The 13,986-nt window shown below is 35.0% G+C and overlaps 1 protein-coding gene across 1 annotated transcript; it reads left to right on the top strand.

Moving 5' to 3' along the window:
- The first annotated feature begins 228 nt into the window (after positions 1-228).
- On the top strand, positions 229-9,230 carry LOC135695273 (adiponectin receptor protein 1). Its single transcript, XM_065214270.2, has 7 exons — positions 229-666; positions 2,620-2,742; positions 3,363-3,598; positions 6,379-6,618; positions 7,195-7,382; positions 8,508-8,701; positions 8,957-9,230. The coding sequence occupies exons 1-7, from the start codon at positions 355-357 to the stop codon at positions 9,071-9,073; spliced, it is 1,410 nt and encodes a 469-aa protein (XP_065070342.2). The 5' UTR covers positions 229-354; the 3' UTR covers positions 9,074-9,230.
- The last annotated feature ends 4,756 nt before the right edge of the window (positions 9,231-13,986 follow it).

The following is a 13,986-nucleotide window of genomic DNA, read 5'->3' as shown; positions in this document are numbered from 1 at the left end:
GTTCATACTTTATTGCCATACTTACAATTGTTGCAAGAAGGTTACAGGGTGAGAAAAAATTTCTTCTTTTGCCCGACAAAAATTCTTAATGCGCCGAAAGAGAAAAAATTAGGGTTATTGCCCCCATACTCTTTCGCGCTGCCCCCTGCCCCAACAAGTTTATTCACACCGCGGTTCTTGTTGCGAACACGACGATGATTTTTATTGTAATGACCCATAGCAGCTGCGAAGGAGTCTGTCTTGTCCAGAACAAGGAATGGCGAGAAGATGCTAAGTCTGTCGTTGTCGTCAACTCTGTGAATTTGGACTTTGGCTTCTCACAATCGAACCATTTCATAAGAAAGGATTTAAAATATGCATAAGGATGAAAGTTTAACAGATATACCAGTCGTCGTTATCAAAGAAGTGTCTGAGCCTCCAGAAGAAGCGATGGGGAAGTTAGAGGATAACAAAGACGAGGAAGCGTATCAGGATTTTGTAACGACCTTTTTAGACAAATTATGCGAAAATTGCAAGAAGATGAGAGAGCAGATCATCATTAAAGCAAAGTGTGCAGGAGTTTTACCAGATGAAAACCTTGATGTTGAAAACTTTGTCTCAGAGTCCCTTGTAGCACTTATTCCTGAAGCACAAAGAAAAGTAATCGACAACATTCGACGACGAACTGTAAGTAACCGTGTTTGTTGTTGTGGCCTAATATTTCCATTTCCGTCTTTTACAACAAAAATTATCCCTCTGCACAGCTCTGTTGCCGAGGGAAAAAGCATTGAAGGAAAAACGTGCGGCTTTATTTCCAGTATATTCAATCTGTTGTGGAACTTTTTGTTGCACATATTCGACTTATTTTGCATTTCTCGCTCAGCAGGCTCTTCGCGTAAAATGATTGAGCGATGTTGGGCTGAAATGATTTGTGGTTACGTACCCAAACAAATACTAGTCAATAAACTGTCAACTGAATGGACTCTTGCACGGTCAATCTCTGCAATTGGCGGTGTTATATTTCACAATTAGTTGCAATAACAAATTAACCTGAGCAGCAATATACACATAGCTAGAGATATAATCATTTTGTCTTCTTCCGTTCGGGAGAAATGTCTCCTGTTCGGGAGAATTCAAATCGTTGGCAGCTCACATTTTTTCTCCCGATCGGGAGAATTCTTCCTTTAAATGGCTATTTTATGACCAAGAAAGAAAACGGGGGTTTATTGAAGAAAATATGCATGTCACCGTTGGAAATTGCGAGTTATTGGAGAGTTTAGTTTTTGATGACGTCATTCGTGAGGTGTAGTTATTGTTCATGTTCTCTCTTTGGTGGCAGTACCCCTAAGTCGGAGAAAACTACTAACTTTACTGTGTAATGTATGTGTGTATTTGTATATGTGTGCATGTAGAACATTCTTAAATAATGTGAATCACAAACAAAGTTACAAAAACTTGCTTTCATTTTCAGTTTACACTCTTTTTTTATAAGAACCAGTAAATTTAAGTTCAGGCTGACAGTTCTTAATTTTTTCGAAAATCTGAGACTGGATTGTTCTTAATTTGTTCATAATCTAATAGGGTGTAAGCAGTGCGAGTGCTAGCTTTTTCGCTCTAGGGAGGTGTTCAGGCCTCATTTGCTAACAAAGTGAGTAAGACAACCTTCGTTTGCCGAAAAGTTTGAATATTCGACAAAAAAGCACCCACACATGGCTAAAAATCCTCGATTTTGAAAAAAAATGTTGTTCAAAATTGCATTTTGCAGAAGCTCAGCCTCAGCTTGTTCTTAATTTGTTCTTAACTTTTGACCAACTTTGAGGCTCGTGTTCTTATAAAATTGTTCTTTTAAAAAAAAGAGTGTAATAAAGTTTCAGATAATATACTGTCTGTGAGGTAACCTCTACATTAGTTTTATGCAATAGTTTTAGTAAAAAATATATAATATAGTTGTTTGGAAAATGAATTTGGAAAATTTAGCCAAAGCTCTGTCTGTGACCTACCATTTTTTTCATGGAGATATAAATGTATTTGACAGTGTAGATTTCAGAAATGATGTTTGAAATTCCAAACAGACGTTCTTTAGTGCATTTTTGTGCAAAAAAGTGATATTTTCTGCCGATCAGGAGAAAAAGTTCAAAGGATAATTTCTTCTCCCAATCGGAAGACATTTTATTGAAACTTCTCGTTTATTTCTCCCGATCGGGAGACAAATGCTTATATCACTAGCTGACATTGCATTCATTGACCATCACTAATGTACCTCATCTGGCATTTTTAAACTATGCATTTTATCAGCTTATTTGCCTTTGTTTGTTTTAATTGGAGTATTAATCTGATCTTTTCAATTGATTGTGAGAGATTCAACTTTTCAGGGCCTTTTTAACATGATAAAAAAGGGTGCAATTTCCCCTACAGCCTCATTGACTTTGCTCTGTTTTGAACAATAAGCTATTACCCTCCTCTTCATGTGAACAAAAGTTTGCTCACTGCTAATTTCCGAAAATGCTATGTAACTTGTGTTTTTTTCGTCACAATAATCCTCATAGTATATACATACTCCTGATATTCCTATATCTTTGTATTTCCATTTCTTTTCACCAAAATGTTTTTGTTCACAATAATATTATTTTATATTTTAAGATGAGTGACATTGATTGGCAAGAGCTATCGATGTTCAACCCAGCAAGTCAACTTCTGTGCTTTGAAGAAAACTGTAGCTGCATGCCTGATAATTCATGGACAGAATATACAAAACACAAAATTGTAAGTGCTCACCATGGACTTTATATTTTTGTATATACCTCGGTTCCCATATATGTATTTACATCTTCTGTCTGTATTAAGGGGGTAGTTTTGACTGGAACTTTAGTAACCTAATTAGTTAGTACCAGCACATTTTTAAGATCAAAAACAACATTTTTGGTACATCAAGGCACAGTGAGTCTTTACATGATCCATACATAGGGTAATTACCTGTTGAGAGAGGGTACTTGTCCTTGGCCATCATGAGGAGGTTGATAATCACTTTCCATGCTGCCATTTGTTGCTGTATGCAGGAGGGAAGCATCCAAATTTGGATTCTACCTTGTATCATATTACTCATTGCAAGATTCACAGAATCTGGCAGACAGCTTATCCAAAAATTTCTTCCTTCTTACATATAAGCATCAAAATCATGGATTTAACAAGGATTTGAACACACAGTCTGAAACACTCAGTCAAGATCATTCATCTCATGTTCACATTGAATTTCCTGACATATTTTAGCATTGAGACCACCATGGTACATTTTACAACCATCATTTTAATGACACTTTTTGTCTTTGAAATGAAAGTCATTTGGAAAAACTTAAACTCAATTATTTTGTCTACTTCCTGTGTAGGCAAAAGCTTTAAAAGAAGGCCATGAAGAACTTGTTGTGGCATTCAGAGCCATGGAAAATGATATGCAGATTGCTGCAGAACAAGCAGGGAAATGTATCAAATGTGTTTTGAACACAGGGTGGAATGTTGTTTCTCACTGGGAGTTACCAGACTGGCTGAGAGATAATGAATTTCTTTCCCATGGTCATAGACCGCAACTGCCATCATTTAAGCAGTGCTTCAGCAGCATGTTCAGGTATAAATTTCATTTTTTCTTAGTTGATTTTTAACCTTTTAGATTCTTCTGAAATGCTAGTAAGTTATTAGCAAACAATTTTGTTTATGAACATTTGGTGTATTCAGGCCTTCCAGCAAGTCATAAATTCAAAAAAATTCTAAAATTTTGCCATTTTTTGCCAAAAGCATAAAATATTCCAAAAATATGACAAAGAGTCCTAAATGTTCTAAAATTTATCAATAATTTTACAGGCTTTCGTGGGAAAAATATAGCAGGCGTGCTAACCACCGCACCCCTGAAAAACATCCAGGCGTGTGATGGCGTGTGACATTTTTTCACAAAACATTTTGGTAATTATGGTAGATCTACATAGAAATGGCCAACACGAAAATGATGACTGCAAAAATTTCAATGAAATTTACTTCGCTGAATACCATGACTACTTACATTTTAGCAATTGAGCAATTTTCTAAACAAGTTTAAACTGAGCTTATTTAATATATCCAAAAAAAACGGCACTACAAGTATAGAAATATGTTTGCCATGTCGTGAGCAGTTTTCATTAGCTTCAATAATGAATCCTTAGCAGAATCATTGATGCTTTGGCGTTCATCTGGTTGTAATGGCAGTTTTTTCGTGTAAATCAGTGCATCGAGAGCCCTTTGTTATCAAACATGACAGCTATTTTGTGTACCTCACTGGCCAGATACATAAAAGATCATGATGGCCCAATTTTTTATTAAATCAAATGTTGCTAAAATCTAGATTTAAAGCATAGCGATGTCTAAAGAGGGGGCTGTAGGGGGTAGCGAAATCCAGCAAATCCTCTGTTATTTTTTTCCGCATCATTGGCAAATCGGCTCCTTTTTATCGCATAATCAGCTACTTTCGTACATAAGCGATAGAAAATGAAAGTCTTGTTCTAAACACTTAATGTTTCATAATATCGGGATTCCACTGTAGATTAGTTCTATGATTATTTCAAAATTTTATATTTAATCGGCAATCCTGAAAAGGTGTTAAGCCTTTTTGAAGTGGCATGAAGTAATAGTACCAAGGAGGGATCAATTTATTAACTCATCTTAAAAACCCACAAAACCAATAATTATGAATTTTGCTTCGATAATAAAAGAAGGCGTGCGATGTTTTGCACTCCTGGAAAGCAGCAGGCGTGCGCCAGGGCGTGCGCGTGCGATCGCACGCCTTTCACGACGAAAGCCTGATTTTAGTTAACTTTGGCAGTTTTAAATCCTATCACTAAATAAAGTGCAAATAGACAAGAAAATTTGTCATTTTTTCAAATTCTTATATTAGATTAATGATTCAGAACCTTCTACAGTTTTCAATTTTTCTTCTAATTGTCCTATTTCTTTTTCAAGGTCATTTTTTCAATGTCAGTTTTTGATTGTACCTTTTCCATGTCTTCTCTCTTTAAACCCTTCTGTGATTGGCAGTTTTGAAGCCACTTATTCCCTTCCTGTATTATTTCCGCTGCTACTCAAATTCCAGATTTCTTCAATCATATTTCTCTTTTTATCTCTTCAAGTTTTTCTTTCCTTGCAGTTTCTTTGCTCCCTGCGTCAACTTCCTTCGTGGTTTGTTTCTGCTGTGTCTCTTCTGCAAGTTTTGCTGATCTCTTTGCCTCCAAATCTGTAATATATTTTCTATGTGCATTCTTGGCTGAATGCTTTCATGCGATTCTATTTCAAAATTCATGGTTTAGTGCCATACTTTGAAAGTTTAACTGCTACAGAAATGTTGATATGTTGCAATTGTTTCAAAAAGGTTACAATTAAACTACAGGAGGAGGAAACGATTTCTTCTTTTTCCCTAGGTACAAAAAAACTATTTGGCTTCAACTTAAACATATCCTAAAAAGTCCTAAATCATTATTGTTGGGTCCTAGAGGAGTCCTAAAATCTGGCTTTTAAAGTCTTAAATAAAAATTTATAAACAGATGCTGGGAGGCCTGTGCATTACTTGCTTTGTGTCACATCCTGATACAGTGGAACCACCCCTTACGGCCACTTTTGTTAATACAGCCACCTTGTTATTACGGCCACATTTGTTTGGCCCAGAAAAACGGCTATACATAGTCTCATAAAAAAATCCGTTATTGCGGCCTCCTGTTAATGGGGCCAGCAACCACATATTGCGACCCCAAACAACAGGATTCTTTGTAATTCCACCCTGTGAATACAGCCATTTGTATTTAGCAAAACTGTAACAAAATCACAATAATCGCATTCATTTTACAAATGAACTTTTCATTATCAAAGTCGCTTGCTTCCAGGTGTAATTGCCCACACTCAAATTGACTGGCTGGTACGCAGAACGAATCAGTCAAAAGTCACTGATTTTTTTGCAAAATCATCAACATGATTTGGTGATTAAGGCGCAAGAACCCAGGACCTCCGCTTCATTTTGTTTGTGGACTAGTTATTTAACATATTTTTTTTATAACTTTATCTACATTTCCAGATGTCTATTAAAGAGAACAGTTTCTTAAAATGTTATTATTAATTTCTACTCCTTGAACTCCAAAATTTGACCCTTTCTCGTTAATACGGCCACCCTGTTAATATGGCCAATTTTTGGTGGCCCATTGGTGGCCATATTAACGGGGTTCCACTGTATACACAGAATTGTCAAAATACTAGCAGAAAATGAACCCTTCTGTCTATAGACAGATCCACATCTATATTTCTACATTTTTATATGATCTTCAATTTCTTAGTACTTGATAATACGTATAACTATGGTGTTACTGGAATTTTAATTTGTATCTTATTTTTTAGGTTGCATACTGAAACTGGAAACATTTGGACACATCTTATTGGGCTGGTGCTTTTCCTCCTGGCTATGTTTGCAATATTTGCGCGACCTCTTATTTCACTCTCATTCAAATTTCCAAGTGGCTGGGCAGAGTACCTTGTATTTGGGGCCTTCTTTCTTGGAGCAATTTTATGCTTAATGTTTTCATGGTTATTTCACACCGTGTACTGTCATTCTGTCAAGGTTCATTCAGTGTTTAGCAAGTAAGTAATATTCTTTCCTTATTTTCTTAAGCATAAGAGAAAGTGTTTGTGTCCCGAGAGAAAGATAAGGATTGGGACCTAATTGTTGATCTAGCCATGATAATGGATAGAAAACGAGAAAAGGTACACAAAACTTTACACCTTTTTCTAAAATAACACAAAAGAATGAAAACAGGAGGCAACATGACAACCTACACAGGGGTACAAGGTCAGCTAGTCCCAGTTTTCATAACATCTAGAAGCCTTGACAAATATATGGTGTAGAACAAGAAGGCTCATTTCATATGTGAATGATATTCAGGGCCACATCTGCTATTGCTCTTAGGGGCTCATGCTCCCCCCAACCAAAAATTATTAAAATTACTAGAGATATACTAATGAAGATTTTGATCAAAACATTCAATACATGAAAGTGTTTTTCTTGATAATCTATCTTATTTTTATTCCACTTGAAATTAAAGCTTTTGATAACATATATATATACATAAATTTATGTAAACTTGTGAATTTTTTCTGTTATGCTGATTTATGATCTTCTGTAAATGCATATTAGATTGTCACTATTTTTTGTTTCAGACTTGATTACTCTGGGATTGCTTTTCTTATTATGGGCTCTTTCGTGCCATGTTTATACTATGGCTTCTACTGCAGACAGCTCACACAAATTGGTTACTTGATTTCTGTGTTTGTATTGGGAACACTTTGCATCATAGTGTCATTATGGGATAAATTTGGCACTCCAAAATTCAGACCCCTTCGAGCAGGTAAAAACTTTACTTTTGTTAACATCATGCAAATCTTTTTTCATATGTTTTCCAGTTACCCCACATTGTACATTGAATACAAGCATTTCAGGTTTGTGCCCAAGAAAACATTTTCTTGTTATATATAATTTTTTGCAGAAGAATATAGAGATCTTGAGTTTTGCTACAGATTTAGCTCTTCTTAGAGAGTCTCTCTGAAGAAAATATTTGGCTAACATGCTTCAAATTTATTTGTGCTTTATTTAACAGTTGCAGTTTTTTTAAGTTGCTATAATTTAGTCAAATATAATACAGCTTTAAAATGATTTTAATAGATTCAATAATCAACCAGAACTTGAATTAATATATATGAGATTATAACAATGTGAAATAGAAAGGCTTTGAATTTTGTTATAAAATTAGGTGATTTTAGTTTCAGTCCTGGTAATATTAAGCAAGCAGTCGCACCTGCATGCCTCCACACACACTTAAAATTTCCCAAGTATGAATTTTATCGCACAGACAATGTTTTGACTGACTATAATGTCTGAATGATGTTTTGAATGACTATCCTTTTTTCTCTAATTTTCCACCTGTTTCTTTGTTAATGTTTTTAATCTTATCTGGTCTTTAAAACATTTCATTAGCTAAATTGATTAAGAAACATACAAATTGTATTTTATTTCAAAACATGAAATCTTCACCATTTTAGTACAACCAAATTAGTACAAGGCGTTGCATATTAACTTTTAAAAATTTGATGAAAACTTGTATCCATTTTGTTAAGTTGAACTATTTCCTCGAAACATCTAAAAGGCCATTAAAAAGTATTTGGCTAATTAATACATTGTACAAGTTTTTCAAACCGTGATACCCCCTTAAGTATTTTCACAAGTATATTTATTTTTTGAGGCTATCAGGTCTTTAATATCAGTTGGCAAATCAAAATGTGCGATTACGGGCAGGCAAGCAAATTTCATATTTTCAGAATTACAGTTCAGAAGTGTATTTATTCATAACTCGATAGCATTGTTGTCAAAATAAACTATCTAAACATTCTAATGGTTAGAATGTAGTTTATGGGTGTGTTTGGCTATAGTTTTCTCTAATCGTGGTTTTACTAAAAATGTGCATCTGATGTTTCAGGTCTGTTCCTTTGCCTTGGTTGCTCTGGTGTTGTTCCATCCATTCATATGGTTATAAGTCTTGGATTCACCAGAGGTGTACAACAAGGAGCCCTTGGATGGCTTGTGCTTATGGGTGCCTTGTACATAATTGGTGCTCTTATGTACGCATTTAGAGTCCCAGAGAGGTTTTTTCCTGGAAAATGTAACTTCTGGGTTAGTGTTTATAGAAACTTATATGCTTCTTAACCCGGAATACTTTTTAAAATCATATTATGTTATTGAATATAACTTTTTAAGCTTGAAAAGAAATATTTGACTTGACCAATAATAATTTAGTGGAAATTATGGAATCCGAATAGGATTGAAAGTGAGAATGCAGATAATAAAATTGTAATAGGAACCATTAAGTAATCCAAAATTTGTTTTATGAAATATTTTATAAATAGTTAACCTGTCCCCAAATTTCAGTTTCAGAGTCATCAAATCTTCCACATACTTGTTGTTGCTGCTGCTTTCATACATCTACATGGAATTTGTCAAATGGCTTATTACAGATTGAAGATAGGAAGAGTCTGTCCCAAGTAAAGTGCAATGTCATAGCCACAGTTCCTAACATAAATTTATGTTGTAGTATGTATCGATATCATGTATGCATGTACTGATTTATCACATTTTTGAAAAATCTCAAACATTAAATCACTATTTGCGAGATGATTTTTATGTTACAGACATTGAGAATATGTGTGTTGAGTTTTTTCTTTCAATGTTTACTGTTGACTTAAAACATTATGTACCATGCTAAAATCTCAATTTGTTGTATTGTGGTATGTTGTATTGTCAAATAATTTATCAAATTTGATTCATGGTTGAATAGTTGAATTGGGTTTTAATTAGATGCCTTATTGATGAAACAAATAATTTATTTGACATCCAAGCTGTCTTAAAATCTCATGTATAAGTAAGCAGGGGCATATCAAGAGCAAATTTGAAGGAGGGGCACTTGGTAGTGGGGGCGCTGAAAATCTTTCAAAAACTGGTTGCAAGAGTATGCTGAATAAAACAATTTCAGATACCTTTTCAGAATAAACAACATAACTTTCGGGTAATCCTTGCAGCAAATTAACCTATCGGTCCCAGAACCTTTTTCATCTGATTCTCATTCTTCAAAAGGGGTGCACAATTTCCAAAAAGGGGCACCAGACTTGCTTCAACTCGTTAAATCCGCCACTGTAAGTAAGGGTTTTTTAGTGTCTACATGAATGAAATTGCAGAGACCAACTTATAACTATGTTTTTTTGGAATTTAAAGATCATTAAAACAGACATGTAAGGGAGCCAGTTTTGATACATGTTTTTGCCACCGTAGAAGATGACATTTGAGAATAACACTGTTAATTTGTGTGACCCGGTTCAGTGCAAATCAATTAGATTAGAAACCAAGTACCATATAAACACACCACAGCATTTTTTCCCAAGGCAAGTGAGAGTCCTCTTTCTAAGGTGAAGTCTGTTTTTATAGGTTTCTCAATTAAAAGAGGGAGACCATTGGAGAGGCCCTCGTATACACATAGACTAGTTGGAGATTTTTTGGGGTGGCCTGGCACTGACTTCCCCCTTTCCAAAAGTACTACACCTGTCTTTTTTCTAAAAATCTGCTATCCCACTAATTCAAAAATCTTTTACCTCAGACCATTTTCCCCTTTTCTGTCTGTTTGTATTCACTATTCAGTTTGGCTTTTATACCATATGCTATTCGGGGACTAGAAAACAAATTGCCTTTCCTTAACTGCCACAAATTCAAATTGAAAATTACTCTTCTCATCAATAAACCTAAAATTTCTCCAACCGCCTCTACATTTTTAACAGATGGCATTGCTCCTAGGAGATTATCCCTGGCCCCCTGAGGTGTGCCAGGATCCAGGAAGACAACCATCCTTGTCATTTGTCAAACGCAAACTTTGTTCCACAACCCATCTGTCCTTCCAAAAGCCTTGAAATTTTTTAGCACTTTGGCTTCACCCTTGTCTTACTTCCAGTGCTTTCTTCGAAACTGAAAACTAACTCGATCTCACCTTCTTCTCTTAGCATCTTCCTTATTTCTTTTGTGATAACATTTATATAGGCCCTTGAGGCCTTTTGCTAACCGAACCAACGCAACAAATACCTGTGCTTTCCCATAAATACTTCTTGCTTATTTTAGGATACATGGCAATCATTGTAGACTTTCTAAACCTTTTTTGAAGTTAGAAAATAGATAGCTTTTATAAACAAACCCAGTTGTTGTGTTCTGGGTTTTCTTTTCTCTAGGTGGCCTATTTAGATTCACCACTGGGTATGTTTATTTTCTAACTAAAGCCAAGGAGAAAAGATTTAAATGAGCAATATTCCAACTATATAGCAGTCTTTTCCACAGTGAGGGATCTACTGTCTACTCAGATATGAACAGCCTTTATAGAAACTGCTAAAATTTCCTACAAATAAAAAACCACAATTTTTCCAAATTTATAAGCAACAAAAGCGTTTTCTGAATAGTTTTGCCCAAGCGCTGTTGACAACCCTTAGTAGCTTAGATAGCTTTAGTACCTTAGTAACTTAAAAGCTGGGGTTGCGGAGCATATTACGAACTGAGGTGACCAAAAAGTTTTAGGTGCTAACACTCATCAATGTCTACCCTGGGTACCAGAGCCGCAAAAATTAAAAAATAATATTAAAAATAACGAGAGCTGCAGAGGCGAAGGAGAAAGGAGAGATGAGAGAAGAAGAAGAAGAGAAGAAGATTTACCGACAAAATCAAGAAGAATTGGGGGTGTTAAACCCGTACCACTATATCCGCGAGCCACGCCCCTGAAAGCCGGTGTCGTATAAACGATGTCTTCATTCATTGGATTTGCAGCTGTACATGATGATAGCCGTATGTTTTAATTCTTCGTAATAATAGTCTAGTCAAATTGGAGTTGGTGAGCGCAAATCACATTTGTTTTCATTTGAATTTGGCAAGAGAAAATAACATTTCATGGACTTCTAGTGGTTTGAAGAACGGAGTGAAAAGGGCAAGTCAAAACAGCATATCATCAAGCGACATTCGAAACAGCAATCACTGCCAGGTGTCTGGAAATATCGTGTATTTGTTAGCATTTGTTGTTAAATTTGCATCGATAATTTTTATTTGACTGCCTAGTAAAATCTCAAATGTTGGGTCATTATCATAGGTCTCGAAACGGATGTTTTGAGTGATAAAAATCTCTGGCAGCTTGTCAATGAATGGGCAGAATTAGTTTCTTCTTGAACAAGTTTGAAGCAAAATGCTAGGCCACATTCGTAAGCGAGTTCAAGTACGGCGTCAGAGTTCTGTTGAATTTTGCAAGAACAGCACTGCAGTGTCACCATGCAGCTCACCTTTGACAACTCCAACTAACGAACTACCTCCAATGTTTCCAGTATTCAACGTAAATGAAGATACAATGGGTGAAGATGAGCAAATGGATGTCGAGGAAGTCTACAAAACACCTACTCAAAAAGCCATTCCTGTATCTCAGTTTCATATCACTGACACAAATGCAGATGCAGAGCCTTACAAGAATACAATAAAGTTAATCAATGACCTGAAGATTAAAAGGAACAGTATAAAAAAACAACGGCTTAGAAAGTCGAGATCTGGTTCTGGTTCGAAGTCTGAGAAAGACCATCAAAACCAACACATGAATTATACAAGAAGGGAATATTTCCTGCGCTCCAGTTCCACAGACAAAATGCCTGATTCATAAAAGCTGTACATTTTGAGAAACAGTATTTAATTTTTGACCTAAAAGTAATGATAATTTGATGCTGGAAGTGGTAACGATCTAGCAAGGTTGGTAACTATTCTTTGGACACTCTAAAAATTTGAAGAACATAATGATTTTGAGAATACAACGAAGACAAATAGCCTTAATACTAAAATATGTCACAACACCCACAAAAATCAATGATGAATACACTGCACCACCACATACCCTTTAAGCCTTGTACATTTTGCATGGTTTGCACAAATTTGAGTATTCAGAACAATAAAACCTACAATTGAAATAATATGACAAATAAAATAGAACAAGTGGTTCATGCATAAACTTGACAGTGTGCACTCCTTTGACAACATCCCATTAATTCCTCTTGGTGATAGTTATTTCTTATCTTCTGTTGAAGCAAAAATAGGTGGTTAGTTTACATGTAAACTTTGAGATCAAACCTACAGTTGTTGGTTTTCATGAGTTCTAACAAGATAAAATGAATAGTTCCTTATTTTATCTTGGTTCTAGTAATGATGGCTTAGTCACTATGTGTCACCTCCACTTTCCTGCTATTTTTTTATTTTGATCTATTAATCTCGAAATTTGTTTAGTTTTTTGTAGTATAAAAATTAAAAATAGCTTTTTGACTTAAGCAAACATTTTAAACATTCTTAAACTTTTCATCTGACACTCTTCAGAGTACAATATTCCTGATATTCTGAAAAGCTTAAAGACACAGTGTTCATAAATCCAAGTTATTTGAAAATCACTAAATTGTTGAATTATCCAGGCTGCTTGTGAAATCATGAGTTGCAGGTTAATGCTACTCCATTTTGTTGTGGTGTTTATCAAACTTAGCTGCATCATAAAGATATTTATTGTACTATTTAACTCTATATAAATAAAACTTTACCATCATTTGTTTTATTCAGATTTTGAAAATTATATAAACATGTCTCTGCATCTATTTTAGTTTCAAAATTTCAACTATGGCTATTGATTTGTCTAAATGCATATTTTTGTAATTGTTATTAGCAAACATTTTTAAAGGTAAAGAGATATCAACAAACATAACTTTACTAGAATTTAGTTGCCAATTAGTGTAATTTTATTCCCTTATAGCTTTTATCCATAAATGCTGAACAAATGTACTTCAATCCCCCCAAGAGTGCCCCCTCTTGTGGATTTAGGCTTTGAAGAAATGAACCCTCTCTTTCAATCCACCAAAACATTATAATCTGTGCTCACCATGCACATTTCATCCTTTCTAGGGCCTAACTTTGGAAACCTTGAAGAAGAAAATGGCAAGAAAGCACCGGCTATTTCATTGAATTTCTTTCACTATTTTTGCAGGCCCTCCTTAGAATTTATAGCCTTGCCATTGCCAATTTTTCTTCAAAACTGATAGATATACTATGGCTGCCTCCCCTGATACTCTTCCCACAGACAAAATAATTGCAGGTTTAATGCCAAGTTAGATACATTGGACATGGAACAAGTGTTGTGGAAAAATGATTCGAGATATTCATTTTTACCTGGAACACACTATCTGAAAGTTTAGTTACAATACAATTTATGTTGCCTAACCTATTTAGTACTCAACTTATTCTTTATGGTATCACTGAGGCCACACCCAATTGTCTTTCAAGCAAAATGTCTGAAATTTTATCCCCCTACCCCAAGTAGTTTTGCAATCATTTGATCTCATATCAATGAGTCTTTAAGCATTGAA

This window comes from Rhopilema esculentum, chromosome 2 (genome assembly GCF_057945365.1).
Source record: "Rhopilema esculentum isolate cy_ngs chromosome 2, ASM5794536v1, whole genome shotgun sequence".
NCBI classification, from domain to species: Eukaryota; Metazoa; Cnidaria; class Scyphozoa; order Rhizostomeae; family Rhizostomatidae; genus Rhopilema; species Rhopilema esculentum.
The sequence above is the reverse complement of the archived record's forward strand: the minus strand, read 5'-3'. Positions and strand labels throughout refer to the sequence as shown.